The 19,315-nt window shown below is 41.6% G+C and overlaps 2 protein-coding genes across 6 annotated transcripts in view; one reads left to right on the plus strand and one right to left on the minus strand.

Annotated features, from left to right (window-relative positions):
- LOC120765578 (uncharacterized) overlaps positions 1-1,053 on the minus strand; it is a 74,917-nt gene extending 73,864 nt beyond the window's left edge. For 2 of the 3 annotated variants that reach the window (XM_040090584.2, XM_040090582.2), the window contains exons 1-3: positions 999-1,053; positions 694-773; positions 128-191 (exon numbers count right to left, since the gene is read on the minus strand). In XM_040090584.2, coding sequence (XP_039946518.1) covers positions 128-191; positions 694-756 — 127 coding nt within the window. In that variant the 5' untranslated portion in view covers positions 757-773; positions 999-1,053. Of the gene's footprint in view, positions 1-127; positions 192-693; positions 860-998 lie in introns of those variants that run through there. The other variant, XM_040090585.2, reaches the window with a different exon arrangement.
- A 3,932-nt stretch (positions 1,054-4,985) lies between these two features.
- The window catches only part of SLC38A9 (solute carrier family 38 member 9), a 47,258-nt gene continuing 32,928 nt past the window's right edge, over positions 4,986-19,315 (plus strand). Inside the window, exons 1-2 of one of the 3 annotated variants that reach the window (XM_040090951.1) lie at positions 4,986-5,037; positions 12,297-12,448. In XM_040090951.1, coding sequence (XP_039946885.1) covers positions 12,345-12,448 — 104 coding nt within the window. In that variant the 5' untranslated portion in view covers positions 4,986-5,037; positions 12,297-12,344. Of the gene's footprint in view, positions 5,038-5,234; positions 5,309-5,335; positions 5,441-12,296; positions 12,449-19,315 lie in introns of those variants that run through there. The other 2 variants (XM_040090952.1, XM_040090953.2) reach the window with 2 other exon arrangements.

Below are 19,315 nucleotides of genomic sequence, written 5' to 3' on the forward strand. Positions count from 1 at the left end.
TAATGCTGCTATTCCATGGGGTTCCCATGAATATCACAATAATATTGTGCCTTCCTTTACTCTTGTATAATGCTCAAGGAACCAACTCTTCCAAGTATCAGTAAAGTCAAAAGTGCCTTTCACATACCAAATGCGTCTATGCTTGGACTGAAGACAGATGAGGGATCATCTGGTCTCTCAAGCAAGCTAACCTGCAGAGAGAAAAAAGCACAACATCGTGATGACTTTAGGCCTAGCAGAATACATAAATACAAACAGAGCCACTGAGTTATGCACTTGAAAGAAGCTGCCTCCTGCATCTTCTGAAATACAAACCCGCATGCTCTGCTTCAGTTTACTGCATTTCAGGATACTAAATGGCATAAATGTATTCATGTTTTTAGTATCCATAAATGGGTACTAAAATGCATCTGAATGTCACCAAAAATCACATTATACACAGCTGACATGTCAAGCCCACTTAAGCATAAAGCAACCACTAATATCAGAATAAAACAGGAGCAAGTAGATTGCAGAGAAAAACTTCTCCCTTCAGTAAGAGGGAACTCCTACAGCTGCCTACCATATTTCCAAAAAGCTCGGGAACAGGAGACACCACTGCCCAGCAGCCACTCGGGTTGCATGGACACCAGTTACAAGAAGGAAAGGGAAAAGCAAACACACATCACCGCCAGAGCTGCCCCCCCCAAATACCTTCTCAAGGGATGTGAGTAACGCCTCGTCCCCTATCTCCGCGTTCCAGTCTTCTTCAATCATGCTGCGCCCTGCCAAACCTGCTTGCAGGAGACAGAACACATCAGCACCTGCCTCCCGCCAGGTTCCGGACGGCGTCGGAAAAGAAGAGAAAATGGCGCCCCGACACGGCGGGCCGGGGACGCCTGCGGGGGGCGGGGGGGGTGACCGCGCCCGGCCCGGGCGCTGCGGTAGTGGGGATGGAGGAGGTGGGGGCCCGCCCGCGGAAAGGCGCTCCCCTTCCCTCAGCGCAACCCCTCACCTACCTCCTTCCCACGGCCCTCACAACTGCGCGCCTAAAGAAGATGGCAGCTACCGCCGACAGCCCTCGATCCGCCAACACGTGCCCCTGCCGCCGCGTCACGTGTCGCGCCGGCAGCCAATGGGAGCGCGGCGCGGTGGCGTCGGCGGGCGCGGCCCCGCCCCCTCACGTGCGGCGGTGCGGCGGGAACGGCGCCGCCGAGGCCGAGCGGCAGCCGGTGCGGGCGCCATTTCCCTGCGCGCGCCTGTTCCACGCGCCAGCGTGGTGTCCGACTGTGCGTGTGCTCTTGTTGGCATTTAAAAACAAAAAACAAACAACAACAAAAAAAATTTTAAAGTTCTGTTAAACTAGTCTCATGTTTAAAAAACAAAAGGAAACAAAATTAACCTCCTAGGCAACTCAAACTTAAGAAGGACGCCTCTTTCCTGCCGTTTTTTTGTTACACCAGACTTGTCAGAGATAAGAAAGGTAGCTGGATTCCTGGCTCAGGATGTGATGCTGGGGTGGAGGAGAACACGGATTGCACTGCTATCAGTTCAATTCATCTACTAAAATCAGTGGCAAGTAGCCTGGCACTCCAGCTTGGGTTTCCAAGCTAGCAGTGCCGTGTCTTATCTTCTCTGTACCTCTACCTTATGCTGTGTGTCTCTTCAGAACTTCAATGCCTTCTGTTGCAGAGAGGTGACACCAGATCTGTATTTCTGCAATGAACATCTGAATGTCTAGCAGGGGGTTTAGGCATCAAAGCACATTCCTGCAGCAGTTGGGAAATTTTGGAAAGTGATCTTTGAACAAATGCTTTTGTTATTTTTCCCATTAGCCATCTGTTAAGCCCTACCCTTTGCAGGTGCTCATTTTTCAGGGGCATGAAGACAAGACTCAGGTTGGAGTGCGAAGTGGGTAAGCAACAATAACCAGCTTCTCTGTCTCACACTGAGGTTAAATCTGCACCACTGGATTTTGTGTGTGTGTGTGTGTGTATGATGTGCATAGTGCTGTGAGTTACCAGCTTTCAGTAAATATTCAGTCAGACACATTATGTCCAAGGATGAAGAATCTGCAGTGGGAGCATCTCTGTGGGAAGTGTGTTAAGCTCTTCACAAGTTCCCAAAGCAGCATCCAAAACTAGCAGGGAGGCTCGTGAGTTAAATTTCACCCACTGTGGCAACCTTGTGTTTTACTTTTTGCCTAAACAAGGAAGCTGAGTAAGCTGCTTCATGAGCCAAAATGGCTTGTTTGCATTGCACTGGCACTCTGTTTTGGATGGCCATAAAGAGCAGGGTGTCTGTCTGAGAAATATATGTGTAATGGCAGATGTGCTATTCTGACACATCTATGCCAAACTGAAAGCTTTCAAATTGTTCCTTCTACTTCCCAGGAACAGGTTACCATTCCCTCAGCTTTGCTGGTGTAACCTCATGTTCAGCACTCTGTACAGTTTAAGTTAATACTTTTACTGGTAGAGATGGGGAACTACTATGAATGCAGTCATAGTTGCAGATCTGTAATCCCTGGTGGGTGATCTCAGATACAGGCAGCATATAAATTGCAAAAGATGTTTACAGACTACCCTTGAGGTAATTTTACCCAACCAGCCCCACTCAAGCAGAGTCGCCTAGAGCAAAACCAGAACAGAGTATTATTCAACATACGTAAACAGCATCTTATTGTAGTACATTCAAACATGTTGCAGCTAACCAGAAAAACATAAAGAATTATTTTACAAAAACTTATAAGAATTTACCCCAAGTATGAGTGCAACCCCTTAAAGTGAGGAAGAAGAAACCAGCAATGTAAATATCATATTCCTCTCAGAGATGGGCTCCAGATGCTGATAGCCTGCTGTAATGTCCCTTCCTCTCACCACTGCCCAAGAATGAAACCAGCAACCTCACGATCCAGAGAAGGTATAGAAGGGTGAGCACAGAGCACCAAGAACAGATACGTGCAGAAAACCCATTATTCTTTCATTTTGTGTAACCGTGCTGAACTAATAATGATCTGACACACAGAATTTCGGTTACACTTTCTACAAATTACTGCCTTAGTTAAACAGGAGGTAAACTTTCTCTTTGCCAACAAAAAAGATTTTGAGCATAACATAGTTCCTATATCTTAAATGCAATCCTGTTGTATTACCACTATCTTTCAGAAAGAACCCTGGAGTTTTCTCTAACAAAATGCAACAGCCCTCAAAATTTTTTAGCTATATGACCATGCTCATTGTAAACATTTTGCATCAATGGGGAAGGTTGTTCTTTCATCCACTGTAATATTCTCTAATACCGCAATTTTATGAATTTGTGCCTATTACAACTGCAACTACAGAGTAAAATATGCCTTGAGGCAGTAAAAAGAAGATTCAACATAGCCATGAGGTGGTCATGTCTTAGAGCTGGATTTAATACTTCCTTTGTCTTACAGATTTACCAAGAGCTTCAAAATCAGTTTAGGCTCCAATTTTTTTTTCTAGGCACTGTCCAAGCATGTAGGAAGAGACACTCTTTGCCCAGGAGGTAATATGTCATCAGAACAGAAAGCCAGAACACAAACAGCCCAGGACAGAGACTGAACAGCCTTTTGTGAAGTCAACCGTAGCAGCAGTTTTCATGACGCAGCAGGAGGAATCTACATCTGCTAGGCTTATTGCTCTTACAATTAAACACTTTTCCTAGGCATAACTCAAGAACTGTAGTGGGTGACCAAGAATGCAATGAAATACAAATCATCTACCTGCTATAGTAGTAACTTATACAAATCTTGCACAGCATAGGACACAGGAGACAGACCTGCAAGAGACTAGAAGTTTGCAAGATGAAAAGAACAGTTCTTCACACACGTCTACTTTTGTGGGTTTCAGTTTAATTTACTTTCATAGCACCAGCACATGGCATTTGCATTGCATTTCAAATTCCTGTGATAGCAGCCGGACAGACTTCTTGACTCATCAACCAAAACCTTCTAATGGCCAAAACCCACAAGTTGCACATGGATTTTGAGAGTGACTCAGAGGCGAAAGATGGTGGTGAATTTCCTGAGTACACAAGCAAGAATTTTGGTCTCTATGAGCTTGTGTGCAGCTGGCTTTCAGGATGATGAGTAGTGTTAAGTCTTCTGCCTCATTTCCGTCAGCAGTCTGAAGTTGAATTGAAAATTGAAAGCAGCAGTTTTCTTGCAGAACAGTCCTGCAATCCTGCTGCTAGCCGCACATTCTGTTCAGGGCTTTACTTGAATAGGAAGTACAGGGGGTGATTTGTGCGTAGTCTTTTTCGTAATATTGTCACATGGGGAAGCTCTCTCTTCTGTCTTCCTTGCAACTCAGCAGTTTTTCCAAGCATGAGCTATAAATACCCTAAGATTCTGATATTATCCATGTTTTCAGCTATGAAAAGGGTTATCTCAGCTTGATTTGAGTAGTAACAAATTAAAACAAGCAAAACAACCGAGGTCTGAAAATAGTGAACTTCTAAAACATATTGCCTGGCACATTGTCCCTGTTGTTTAGTCTGCTTAGTGTGCTCTGCTCAGCAAGACCGAGCAGGTCAGGAGGGCCACGATCGTAGACAGGCACGTGAAGACTAGCACGGTTTGTTTTGGCAAGCGTCATGTATGCATTTTATCATCATACTGACCGCAAAAGCATACAAACAATTCCTTTTTGCAAAGCAAAAGGAATTTCTACTATTATTATTATTATTGTTATTATTATTATTATTATTATTATTATTGTTGTTGTTATTATTATTGTTATTATTATTACTATTATTACTTGTATTATCATCATCATCAACCAGCACCAACAAGTGCAAGTGTTTTCTTCCCGGCGCTCGGCTCACGCTTGTCCGCAGGGCGAGGCCCTCGCCTGGCAGGCCGGGTACACCTCCCAGTCGCTTCCTGGGAATCGTAGTCCTGCACTCCGCAGCGCCCGGGCGGCTTCCTCGGCGCAGCCGCCCCGGGAACTACGCGGCCCGGCACGCCCGGAGCCGCCGCCGTGCTTCCTGTGGCCGCGGCGGGAGCGCGGCGCCGCCGGGGCCGAGCCGCAGGTAGAGGAGCCGCGTCAGGCGGGGCGGCGGCGGCGCCCGGGCGGGGCTGCTCGGCGGGAGCGGCCGCGGGGGTCTCGGGGAGCGGGGCGGCTGTGGAGCGCGGCGAGGCGGCGCGTTCCCCTCCGCGTTCCCCCCGCTCCCGCCCGCCTCGGGGGCGCGACCTGCGGGGCGCAGGGGCCGTGCCGGAGCCGCCGGCGCTGACCGGCTGCGGGCGCTGAGCGGGCACGCCGTGTTCGCGGGGGCGCGGGCGGACCGTCAGAGCGGGGCGGAGGTACGGGAACAGCGTGGACGGTCCGTGAAGCGGGGAAATGTTTGCATCGGGTTTCACGGGCCTGGAGGGAGGACTCCTTAAGTTAAAAATCGTGTTTAAAATGAAAGCGTAAGGTGATAGTGTTTCGTATCTGTAAGTATTTATCTACACTGCCCACAATTATATAAATTATACAAGCTTTATCCATTGAAGACAAATCCGGTTGATGATGCCATTTCTTTTTAATTTTACTTAGATGTATCATTTGGTATTGATCGTGTACCTTTTCGTTCAGTCAGAGCTACAAGAAAGCTCAGGAGAAGTTCAGCTTGTATATTCAAAAGTTTTTTTCCTCAGAAAGTTGCTAACTTACGTTGCTTATACAGTTTTAATTGCCTTTAACCAATGCAGCTGTAGGACAGTACCGACAAGCTAAGGTGCCACAAGAGGCGGCATGCCGTCCCTGTTTTAAGGAGCTCTTAATGTATGCTGCCACTTTCATGACCGGTATAGCATCTTTTGGTCCCTTCTGACAGAGGATTCACTCCAGGAACTCTGCTGTCCTGTGCTGAGGTTCTTGTCTTTCAATGTAGACTGTGCTTATTTCTCATATGTGCACAGCCTGCAGCTTACTTGAGTGTTAGGCCTTGAACTGTATTCATCCTGCTCAGAATTTAAGGGAAGACCAAATTACTCCAAGTGGCATTAAAAAAAAAAAAAAAAAAAAAAAAAAATCCTTGTTTGAATTAAATACTTTGATTAGCAGATTCTGGCATTTAAACCATGAGTGTGAGGTGGTTTTTAGTAGTGACTTTAAATAAGAAATGAAGTACAAATAGTTGTCAGTGTTCCAGCTGCTAAGTTTGTACAAGCATGATGGCATGGTGGAGACTGTGGGGGTAGTGATCCTCTCAGCCTTTCTCTTCTGGCCCACTGTGGGAGGTTCACTAATAAATATCAGCTAAGCACAGTCCATGCTTATGGGATGGTTGGGATGATTGACTAACTGAACACAGTTTTGTTCTGGCATTGGGTAAACCTGTTTGCTTGCTCTGGTGTGGCCTGGGCTGTAACTGAATGATCTGTCAATGTGGATTTCTCATTTTAAAACTTTGTCACACACATGTGTAACTGAGCCATAAACTGCCATTGTTAAATTCACAGTGGAAGCCAACTAATAGGGTTTTGCTAACCAGTGCCAACATTATTGGATCACAGGCTACAATGAGATTTCTAAATCTACCATATTCTTGTCTTCACTCCTTCACGCTTTTTAGGCTTTGAAACCAGGTGAGAGAGCATGAAGACAATGGAATCAGGAGCTCTTAGGGCTGAGCCAGTGAGGATTAAAAAAGGTCCAGTCCTGTTAAGATTACCATCCGAAAATCATGTGGAGTGTAGCCCAAAACGAGACTGGGGAAAAATAACTTGCATAGACTTAGGTGTTGCTTCACAGTTTATGACCAGCAACAGAAAACCTGGATTATTAAATCCTGATCCACTTGCTTCCTTTTGCTGCCTTTCTGATGTAGTGCTTCAGCTGTTTGTAGGAGAATTACAAATAGGGCAACAGGTCATACTAAGCTTCATCACAGCTGTATTAGTAGAAATTAAGAGCAGAGAGATACGATGCTTGTAGTAGAGGAAGGCAGAAAGCAGGACCCTGCAAGGGGAAAAAGAGAACAATAGAAGGCAAATGGCAGAAGATCCAGGCAGACTAAAAGGACTTTTAGAGGGGAATATTGGGTGCAATATGTTGAGAAAATGTCTATTGGCTACCAAATGTACTACAATCCTAGTATCTGTGTGAGGATAAACAGACAAACATGTTTAGAAGAACAGAGGTTGTTAAATTGAATTCTTCAAATGTTGGAGTATTAAACTTAGCAAAGTTCAATGAAAATGAAAATTACTTAGATAATCTTTGTCATCTTGGTATGTATGAATGACGATATCAATTAGAAGTACTTTCTGTTTTTATCAAACCAGATAGTTCTCATTGTCTGGCTTGAGACATAGGGAATGTTTTGTTAGAGCAGCAAAGTTACAGTATTCAGTTGTGAGTGATCTGCTTTACCTGCTGCTCTACAAATCGTTACTGTTCCTCTTGGAAGTTTTTTGCAGTGCTTACTACAAATAAGTAAGTTTTGTGAAAAATTGTGTCTCAGCATGTCCATGAGCTAAGGCAAGTACTGGCATTATCCTTATTCTAAGGACAAGGATTGAAACGCAGGAAAAGAAAGCACAAATTTTGAAAGCTCAGTTTGAGAGCATCTTGATTGCTTTCAAAATATTTAATATCATTCTCTAGTGCACATCACAGGTGCTCTTTTGTATTGTCCAGTGTTGCGTGAAGCAGACTTCAAGCAGCAGGGGAAGAAAAGAGGTGACATGCTCTGAGAGATCGATGGTCCCTCAGGCTGTGGTTCTAGTGTTGCCTTCTTTCTTCTGCAGACCATACTGGTGTCTTCAACTGGGCAGTGAAACTGCTGGTTGTACAACTCAGACAGCCCCAAACCAGCACCAAAACAATTATCTCCCCCTTCAGACCTATACTGTTAGCTAGATCTACTTTAGATATTTTGCCCAGTCCTGCGCATTATGAAGACAGGAAAGAAAACAAATAGCTGTACCATGACTAACAGGAGAGGGGAGGACTGAGAATGTACAGCACAGCTTTTAACTCTGCTAAAAACAAATTACCATGGATTTGTATCTCCAGCTCTAGATACACTGCAGCTAAAACGACCTCTTTTCCGCTTGCAGGAAAATCCAGTTTGACAGCAAATGAGTAGGGTATCTGTCCAACAGCCTTCATTTCTAAACAGCCATACTTTTATTTCCAGAGAACCGTAGTAATTGTCTGCATGCAAGAGTGGTCTCATGGAAGCTGTAACCATGGTATATCATAAAATGTACAAGCAGAATGAAGTTTGTCAAGCAACTTTGGGTTTTTGGTGTGAATTCTTTGTATTTGGCATCCCAGTCCTGATTATAAGCTTTTAGACAATATAAACAAAATTCCATGTCCCATCACAGGTTTTTGAAAGAAATGTCCTGAGTGAGATGAACACAGATCAACAGTATAAGAAGAATCTGTAGCTAACTAATACATTATCAAGGTTACAGTTGGGAAGAGATTGTTGTAGTGGAAACAGTCAATAAGTTCACAAAGCATAACTCACTCCATTCCTTGTATTAAAAATGTTTATTGTGAATGCAGTCCAGTCAAAAGACATAGATGGTAGATAAAAGAGAAATTAACCTGGTTAATTCTTCTTCATTTTGCTTTTCTGCTTACAGTTTCCTTTAAACTGTAAGGCTCCAGCTCCAGCCTTTAAATGTGTCATAGCTGCATCTGTTTATAGAGTAGCCAGTTTGCTGGTCATAAGCTTGCTGATCATACACTTAATTGTTATCATCAATAAGTACTTACAAAATAAGCTGTCTTTGCAGACCCAGCTTCTAAGTGACCCTAAAAAGTCAGTGAGCGCAAGCTCCACCAGCCTCAAATCATCCTGTCAAGGCAGACTTACTGTGTGATATATCTTGGATTATTTTTCTTCATGGAATACTATAAAATATGGGTTCTTTCTTTACGGCAGTACTGCAGAAAAAAACTAGTGATCACTGTTGTCAGCGTTTATCAGATTGACTCATAAAGCACAAGTATTAACAGGTTTTAAGGAAGCGATGTGCATTTGATGTCTGCTTAATGTCTCACAAACCATGGCCTGTGGAAGGAAGGGATATCTATACTGTGATGTTATGGATGATTCTGGCTAAAACCACTGACTGGGATTTGAATTTATTTCAATTTTCAATTCAGGCATTTGGAATTAACATTTTCATCTGCATTTTTATGGCTGGATCTGAAGTATGATTTAAATTCTTAAGAGAGATGCAAATGCAGAACAAGCGAGGGAGATCATGTTTGACACCTAAGTTTGTCTTTCCATAAAATGAATACAGGATGTTCAGTCGAGAAAAAGTGGAAAAGACTAAAGGAAGGTAATAGCAGGTTTTAATGGGAGTGGCAGAGAACTGCGTGGATGTCTGTTGCAAGCAGTGTATGAAATCTCTGGGGCCTGTTATTTGTTTCAGAGGTATTTAGCTGTTGCAAGGAGCTGATGTGCACCAGGGTAAATTTTAAATGGAAGGTCATCAGTAGGGAGAAAGCAGAAAGCCTAGAGCTGTGGAAAAATAAGAGGAGGCAGTAGAAAAGAAGTGTGCAAAAGGGGATCTGTAAACAGACTTTGGAGAGAAACAGCGTGTCACATGGAAAAGCGTAAAATACTGGTGTGAGCTAAGATACCTCTTTGTAAGTAGTGCTTAGTAAAGGTGTCTTAGGAAAGCAATTTTGACAGGGTATAGGAGAGACAGAAAATAGAAAGAACATGAGAAGTGGAGATCTATTCAGTAAGCATCACCAGAGGAGCTGAGAAGGACAAGAGCATGTTTGGCTGGGGACAAAGAGTCAGATGGCGTATTACAGAGAAGGACTTTAGGTTAAAGAATCAAAACTGATGTTTTATAGAAGGCTGGAGTGGCAAAAGAGAGAAAGCAGTAAGTTAAGGGTGGTAAGAGGATCCCTTGGAAAGGGTCTGAAAAAGGTAGAGGGAGTATAACAGCAAAAATTAAGTGCAGGAGAAAGTATGCCATCAGCAAGTGAAAATAAGTGTCTTAAGATTGCCTTGATTATTACAACTTGCATATGGTATCCTCTCAAAGAGCTAAAGTGACCAAGATACCATTATGCCTTTAAACTCAAAATCAGGCCTTGAAACTTAGTAACTGTTCAAATCTCGTCATGGATATTGAAACTAGGAGGAATCTGTCAGCACTCTAAGATGAAATGGCTTCTGTGGCGCGATCCCCTCTCCCTTGCAGGGGCAAAGCAAGCGTGCATGCAAGCAATACGGATAACAAGCCCCAAACTCAACACTGGTCAAAAGAAAAAAAGGTTAATTTCCATCTCTATCAGGCTTCCTTGTCCACTTCAGTATGAGATCACATAAATGCCATTCAGCTGTCAAAGCAGGACTTGAACTTTCCGTACACTTTCCATAAACTGGGTCCTTGAGTGATCCCCTCCCTTTGTGAGCAGAGACCATTATCTGTGTCTGTCTTCTAAAAAGCACTTCCTTGGCAGGTTGAGCCAATCTTAGCGCTTCTGCAGTTCCTGTCACGTTGTCCATCAATGTTTTCCCGTGCCTCCTTCAGTAGTTTTTTCAACCAGGGGGAGTAAATGTGGTTGAAAACTGGTAACTGTCATTTTTCATCCTCTCATTCAGATTCTTTGTTTTGGTTTGGGTTTTTTTTTGCCAGAGGTATTAGCAGGATAAGCTAGTGGGAGAGGATTTCTAAGAAGGGATAGAACTGTGTCGGTGCTTAACTTGGGTCGCTGAGATTTCTGAGACTGGGCCTTTATGATGTATTTCTGTGAGGATGTAGAAGGATGATACACACCTTATTCTTTTTATCTTATCATTGCTTCCAGGTTTCAAACCTCCATCACTACCCTTCTTTGTCTTGAGCCAGCTCTGGTTGTCATCTGTCTTTCAATCAGCCTGTCTAACATTTTAAAGCATTCTGCAATGGTGAAAGAACAGTAACTTTTACCATTGTTGTTTGAAAGTGTCCTAGCTTCTGACATTTTTTGTTTGAAGGAGGTCTGCCTGAGGAATTCTTCAGGAGATAGCAGGTGTCCTGGTTATGGCAAATTCGGGAGGAAACTTCCAAAAGGGTCCCTCTAGAAAGCAGATTGAAGCAGCCCCTCCCCATACTGGTTCAGGAAAATATTTCTTTTGAGAAAAGTGGAAAAGGACTGTTTATTTAACAAGCAAAGTATTCACAAGTATAAAAAATGAATAATATTAAACAATAAATCCGCTCGCTGTTCTGAAGAGATGGCAAAATCTGAGACTCCTCGTTGTGGGTGTAGCTCCTCTAGGTCAGTCCCTTGTCAGTCCCTGCGGTGCTGGAAGATGCCGCGTCCCAGCCCCCGTGGGCCACGGCTCTGAGCTCCCGGTGTTCTGGGTTTTCAGTCCGGAGCAGGGCCCATCAGTTCCAAAATAAAGAAAAGCCACAGTCCGGGGAACTTCTCTGCCTCAGCTGGCTGCAAACTGACTAAAAGCCAAGGAGAGCTCTCTGCTGCTGTCCGTGCTGCAGACAGCACAGTCCGTGAGAGAGGCTGCGGGGGAGCAAGTGCAGTGTCTGCAAACAAACTGCGCGCTTCCTTTTCCCCTTCGCTCTCGGAACCAGTCTGAAAGGTGCAGAGCTTAATATCCAGCATAAACAGAGCAGACAGTTGGGGATACAAGCGTCATAAAGTCACCCCAGGACAGCAGGGATGAGAGCTGATGCACCATTATGTTTGTTCAGCTGCACACAAGACCACAGCAAGTCCCATATGAGGCTTGTAATTCAATCTCAGTAGGAATCCATTAGTTTAAAAGCTATCTACTCCCCACTCTTTGGCTAGGAGTGGTCTAAATGCATATAATAGTTATTATTAATGCATTATTAAACCATTTATTACCTTTTATTCAGAAGACCTGGACACAGTGGACTGCAATAATCTGATCCTTGTTATGGGAAATATACTGGAACTAGAATAGACTGCATATGTGTCTGCTGCAAAGTTTGAAGTAATTTAGTGAAATAGTAGGCTCTTATAACTGATAGGTTGTTCTCAACAGTACCATTACACATTAGAAATACAGCTCCTTTAGAAAAGTATATTTAATTCATACTGCCTTGTTCTGGTGCAAAAAGAGATTAAGGGCCGGATAGTGTGTTTTAAAAAACTACTGTCCCCACCATACATGCCTCGTGGTGTTCGCATTATGGCATGAGAATTCTCAAGTGACGTGTTGAAGTTATTTACTGGTGGTTTTCACCCCAGGAACTTCTGAAACTCTGGGACTCTACCAGTCTTAAATTTATAGCAGGGACATAGTTTTGCTTAACTGCAGAGGACTCATTTATTTTTTTCCTTTTTTTTCAGGCTAGAGTACTCACTGACAGAATCTAAAAGGAGACATAGTCATCAAATATGGAAGAGGATACCAAACCTATCTTGGTTCCAGTGGGAGGTGATGAAAGCAACTATGGAATCATGAATATACAGTTTAATCCAGAAGACTATAAGTGCAAAAGGTATGAGGAAAGACGAACCTACAGAATTACTGTGAGGCAGAGTTATTTAACCTTTCTTTTTGACAACAGACTCCTTTAAAGACATAAGATTAAAATTTGTAAGCCAGGATCTCTACAAACAGTTCCTCCTACTATGTCACTATATGATATATTTTATTTCCAAGCGCTGGGTGAACAGATGTTCTTATTATGTTTTGTTTATAAGGATACGGTTTTTATATTGCCATCATTTCAGAGACAGTTCTCCATTAAGAACTCATCATGAGGTTTTTAAAGTGCTCTTCAAACACGGAACATCGTGTGTGTGTAGTGCAGCATGATTTTTTTTTTTTTTTATTTAGAACAACTAACTGAAATGTTGAGACAATGCAAGAAAGTTTGCCCGATGTTGTGGATAAATGGCTGTCAGTATGTGTGGATGGTGCTGTATGCATTCTGCAGGTGATGCTGTATAAAATTAAGCTCATTTATTTGCTAGTACTAAGTGAGCTGAGTGGCCTTTACTGCCATTTAAGAAAAACAGTGTAGTGCTTTCTGAGACTGAGCAAATATGAAAAATTCATCAGTCTAGCCTTATTACTGTGCCGTCAAAAATAACACCTCTAGCTAAGTTGTTATTTTACATGTTTTCTGAAGAGTTTAACATCTCCACAAAGCAGTTTGGAATGGGAGACTTCCTGTGCTGCAGTTAAGATTTTTGTGAGCTGGTCATGGAACCAAAACTGAGATCAGAGTTAGATCTGCCCTTCTAATACTAGCTGAAGGCATCAGCTTTGCATTTTTAGATAAAGGAATAGCATTGTAGCACCTCTTGGACCGATCTATGGCTCGTTTTTTCCCTCTTTACATCCATTTCAGTAAAGCGGTTTTCCTGAAGGAACTGAAGATGGCACTGTTGCATACAAAATCCTGTTGTTAGAGGCCGCTTCAGCAAAGGAAGGGTTCTTGATGATAGTGCTTTGATGCTATCAGTTTCCAGGTTTGGAAAGCTGGAAGAGCCTACGTACATGCTCTTCTCTGCAAGTAAAGGAAGGAGGATAAGGGTCTGAGTGAATCCGGGGGAACAAAGGGAGTATAGGTGTAAAAGTATACAGAATTATTTTTATAAAGTACTTATAAAGTATAAGTAGCATTTACACAACGGTAGAGTACTTTCAGGTGGAAAGGGCAACTGAGAATGAATGTAAATGAAATCTATTTTTGTGGAGTATCAGATCCCTTCCTGTCATAAGGAGACTGCTAATTTGCATGAATGACTTTCAGGAGCAACTTGTTTGGGAAGAAGTATGTATTCTGTTGGTGGAGCAGTGGGTTTCAGGTGCTATGGTTATACAGTAGCAATAAGGGAGTTTTTTTGAAACACCTCAATGTTAAGACTCATTTCTCTACATGAGGCTGGTTATTGTTTCCATATTTGGGTTTTCTTCCCTGTGATTTCTCAAGTCTGGAGACTCAACTTTATGAAAGGTCATAGCCTGTGGCATTTGGTTCCCTTCCTGAAAGCAGAAGTGTGTACTTGGATTGTATGCCCACATTCGTGGCCTCCAGTTCTGCAGATCTGCCTAAATGTCCTTATTATTCCTCTCTTGTGTTCATTCTCCCATTTTCCACGGCCTAGCCTTTTTGCCTTACAGGTATGCAGAGGCACAAGGATGAAGGGCATGAGGCCTGAGATAGCAGAAAGGCCTGGAAATAATAGAGGGGGCAAACAAGTTTGAGCTCCACTTCTGTGCTGGAACAGGCAGTCCCCACACTTTGAAAGAAGAAATAAGGAAGAAGAGGCCATTTGGGTCTGTGTCAGTCGTGGTCAGAGCAGTGGACAGTTTGAAGGTCTTCTTCATTAAACCTTCAGGGAATAGCAGCTCCTGGGAAAAGAAGATTGTTATGCATAAGAGTATCAAACAGTGAAAATGCAGTAGTACAATGCAGTGTGGTTTTGCTCTTTGCTCCTGTTTTTTAACTTGGTATTAAGAAACTGGACCCCGAGTGAGTGCTTGGTAACTTTGCTTTGACTGAGATAGGTCTTTGAGTGTTGTGTGTGATTTGCAGTAATTGCTGTTTGTCTGTCTTAGTGCTGTTCTGTACTTTTGTTTGGGTTGTTTGAGATTTGAGGCATTTGCATAGTTATTTGGTTTTCTTAACAGCTTGGAGGATCTGGGATTTTTGAAAGGAATGCTTTTCAGTGTTTACATAAGAACAATAAGCTAATTGTTTTTTAGAGTTGTAAATAATTTTGTCTAGTATTGTTTTGCTAATTTGGGGGGAATATAAAGAGACTTTTAATCCTTTTAAAGAGGATGTTATTGTTCTTCTCTCTTCACCTATTCAATGTGTTTTTCCCGTTTTGTAGCTCCATTTAAAAACGAAAATATTATTCCTGCAGTGGCATATTGGTGATTGTTGTATGGAAAAGAGGGTCTTTCTTGTCTTCTTCAATTTCACTTTAAATCTGTTCATTGTCAGCATTTAAATCTGCTCATTGCAGTTGTTGGTCGGGAACACTTGAACCTTCAAAGAAGCAGTTGATGTTTTGTGCTGGTTCTTTTGCATGTGAAAAAACTTGACAATGCCTCCTGCTAAAGGGAGATCAAGCCTTCTGCCTTTTTTTCCTATTCTTTTTGAAGTCCCACAGGTTCCCAGGGTGTAGGAGGCATCAGTAAGTGAAATTAAACAGCTGTAAATTAAACAGTGTCTGTAGATGGCAGTCAGTGAAGTCTATTTAATGCAAAAGTGGTTGATTCCCTTTATTTTCAAAGTTCTTTTAACTTAGGAGGAGGTAGGCAGTGGTTGGCAACCTGTGCAAATCTATCCTTTCTGCATTCATTATGTCTTTATTACTCTATACCAATGTGATCATTTTACACCATTGCTTGCTTTCCCTGTTTTTCTCTGTTGACAACATTTTTGTGAATTCATAATATTTCTTCTTATTAATTGGAGAGAATCATGACCTTAATTTAGAACCTTCATATTTCTTGGTCACTTGGTAAGTGACAAGTAAAATAGCTTTTGTTTTTGACAAAGGAGAGGAGTAGTGATTGAAGTGTGGTGTGGTAAAGCTTGTGATTGCTAATTTGTTAAAATGTGCAAGCAAAGACATTATGCTTCAAAAGGTTATTTTAGTTCTGTATCCAACATTTTAAGAAATTTGTGTAATCGTGCTGTAACTACTAAATGGTGATACCAATGCAGAAAAATTTAGGTAAAGTGTATTGCCAAGAGAATGAAGATCTTACAGAATAACTCTAAGCACACTCTTCAATGCTTCAGTAAATTCAGAATAGAAATTAAACAGCTTAGAAAGTAAAAACCAAGTCACTTTTGGAGTTCTTTGATATAGATTTCCCTAAGAGATGTGCACTGATATCTATAATCATAAAGGATCCTGAGTTCAAAGAGGCCCACAAGGATCCTCATAAACAACTCCTGGCCTTTCACAGGACAACCCCAAGAATCAGATCACGTACCTGAGACTGTTGTCCAAATGCTTCTTGAGCTCTTGACAGGCTTGGTGCCACGGCCAGTTCCCTGGAGGGCCTGTTTGAGTGCGTGGTGTTCCTATCCAGATAGGTGGTTGTCAGTTATGAAATAACCACAGATTCTTATTACTTCTCCTTTCCTTAATTTTCAATACGGTGAATCAGTTCTACTCCTTAGTCCATCTTGTACCACTTACAGCATTCCTATAATCATTTGTTAACTCAGTACGACAATAAAGCTGTAGGAATTTCCTAGCATTATTTCTGTGTAACAATCCTCTCACATCCCTAAAAAGTAAGTTATTGATATGGGATGTCAAAGAAATCTGTGCAGCAAGCTAAAGTGGCTCCTTGTGATCTGTTTGCAGGAAAGAAATTGTAAGGCATCCTGTAAATGTTTTTCGTATTTGTTTAAAAGTTAAAAGCTTGTCTAAAGTCATTAATACTGTCATGTAAAGCTAAAAGACATAGTGCTATGTAAAACTCTATTATACTGTAATAACTCAATGCTTACCACGTTTTTGATCAAATCTCAAGAACCAGTTGTTTGATGTTTACAAATACTTCAGGAAAGGTACTTGAAAAACAGTATTATTAAGCCTGAAAGTTCTTGAGATATGTGTCAGTCTTACTCCTTCATTGCCCTACAAGATGAATGTAGCACCCTTATGCGAAATTTTACATAGTTGACCAGTGTTCTTATTATGCTGTTCCCTCTAGCCCTCCAAATCCAACACTTGAACTTTACTTATCACAAGGGAACAATGTTAATCATGAGCATCCCTTTTCATTTTCTTTGCTTGCAAAATTGCCACTGAAGTTCAAAACATGAAGCACTCTTCTTTCTTTTCCTGGACCAGCTCTGTGGAATTATTATTAACTATCTGTCCCTTTGTGTGAGCAAGAAGAGATGAGTGTAGCTGCAGGTTTTCTGGGGATGGTTTCTGAAATACACTTGCCAGGTGTAATGTATGGAAGATGTGGACATCCTGCATGAGGTCCTGCAGATTGTCCATTCTCATGGTTGTGTGGAAAACACTTCTGTTTTACTGGTGTGTTTGCCTTGGTAAAACAGCGTTGTTTTTCAGGCTAGCTGCTGAAATAGTAATTGTAATTGTCTTTCAGTGTGGATGAAATTCACAGGATGTTATAGTTCATCTCAGTGCATGGAAATTGTCTGTATTGTTTCACATCATAAACACAGTCATGTAATGTGTCCCCTTCCTCGAGGTCACGTTGTCCAACATTCTTTTAATAATAATTTTGCTACATGAGAGATGTGATATAATTGCCTGTATAAATTAGATTTTTTATAGGAATGTGTTGTAGCTGCTAATGCTTGCATGTACAGAGTGCTTGCCTGATAGGCATAAGGCCCCTAAGCAGAGTTTTTCAGAATATATCCCAGATTATATCCTACCTGCTTTGGGCTTCAAAAATATCAGTCTTTGAGAACTTCTTTGAGACCCTGAGAGAGCTTCTCAGACTCCCATTTGAGCATGAGAGTTTGAGTAGCCTACAACCAGTCTTTGATCTGGGTATTGATGAGAGCAATGCCTTGACCTTGATCCTAAACAGAATGCTCCCCTCTTCTAGTGGAGATCAGGGTAGGTAGCAGGCCTCTCAGCCTGCTCACACAGCTCCCTAGTCAGACTGATGTTTTCAAAGAGATCTGCAAATAACATAAAATTGATGGATGGTCAATATATTTTAGCAGTCACTTGCTCAGCAAGGCTAGTGGGACAGTAGTACCCTTGAATTAATAAAATTAACTGCTGCTTTACATAATTTTCATTCTCAACAGATGCACAATAGCAGGAATCAAGAAGGGAAGTAGCCCAAGTATTGGCAACAATAAACATATGCACTCCTCTAGTCAGGAAGCAGAAGCAATAGGTATATAGAGTTTCCCAGGGATTGTTTAATTTTATTTTCTTTTCCTCACCCATAGATTAGATTCTGCATCATACCCTTTTGTTTTGTGCTAGACCATAAGTTGCTTGTTTAATCCAGACTCTGTTCATAACACTGAAGAAAATGAAATGTCTTTCTTTAAACAATTTCTTACCAACAACTGGGGTTTTGCTACACATAGTTTATTTTCTTTATATTTGTTTGGTTATTGACAACTCTGCTCTCCCCACAAAATGGGATGTGGTATGCGTGTTTTCTGTTACTTTAAAATCATCCTTGGCTTTCATCTGCATTGCGTTAAAAAATAATCTCTGACTGTCTTACGCTCTGGAAGAATTTTCTTTGACATGCGTGCTAGCAGTTGTTGACCACCATTTTGAGAGAAATCTTTGTCACAAATCTACTCACTTTGAAGCAAAATGTGGACTTCGTCTCACTGTAACCTTTCCACAGTTGCAGTGGAAATTTATGGGCATGTATTAAAAATATTAACTGGAGGAAAGAGAGGAAGGTCTTCGCACTATGCAGCTGCTGTATAATTAGCAAAATACATACTTTTAAGTGTTCTAAATATAGTGCATGTCAGCGATCCAAAAAGAAAACAGCAGAGAGATGACTGGAGGTGGGGCAGCGTTTAGACAAGTTACTTTTCCTATTTTCATGGCTACTTTATTTTACAGGTCTTCTAATGAAATGTTTTTTAACTGTGTCCAATGATTTGCTCAACCTAATACATTTTTAGCTAAAACAAGTAAAGTCCTTTGGAACTGACAGTCCACGAGTATTTTTGTACACACCTACATGTGGAGTTAGTTAGCCCGGTGTGCCTGTGTTTTCGATAGTAAAGCTACTGCTTCAAATTGTTTATACCAGCACCACAAAAGCACACACATAAAACGTTTTGCCCATCATGTCATAATCACAGGAAGAAGAGTCAATTGAGAAAGTTTTAAAACTTTAAAACTGTTCATTTCAGTAACTAGGAAACAACTTAGGAAATCTAAGCCATTTTTTTCCATGATGAAGGAATATGTAAGAATTAATTAAGTTTAAGATAGAAGAAGAAATGCATTTGTGGAGATGGAAGTTTGTATTCTCTATTTTCCCCTTTTGTGAGTCAGGTTTTCTTACTTTCATAGATACTCCCACCTACTGTCTCCCCTTAAGCACAAAGGAATAGGAACATACCTTCCTCTCTTCCAAAGATAGCAAAGAACTTCAGAATGTATTCCTTATCTTCCTTACAGATAAAAGGAGGTGTCATAGTACAAATGCGTAAATGATTCATTGGGAAAAAGAATGGGAACGTTTTTATGGATGTTATTGAGAGCTGGGGTTGGAGGGGTTGTCCAAATTCCTTTGTAGTCTGAAGCAGAAATGGGTATTGAAAACTGTAAATTCAAATAGACTTTGTTCATATTACAGAATAAATGGCATGGCTTTACTTTTGACCTAGTTTCTGTTCTTAGTAGTT

This window comes from Hirundo rustica, chromosome Z (assembly GCF_015227805.2).
Source record: "Hirundo rustica isolate bHirRus1 chromosome Z, bHirRus1.pri.v3, whole genome shotgun sequence".
NCBI classification, from domain to species: Eukaryota; Metazoa; Chordata; class Aves; order Passeriformes; family Hirundinidae; genus Hirundo; species Hirundo rustica.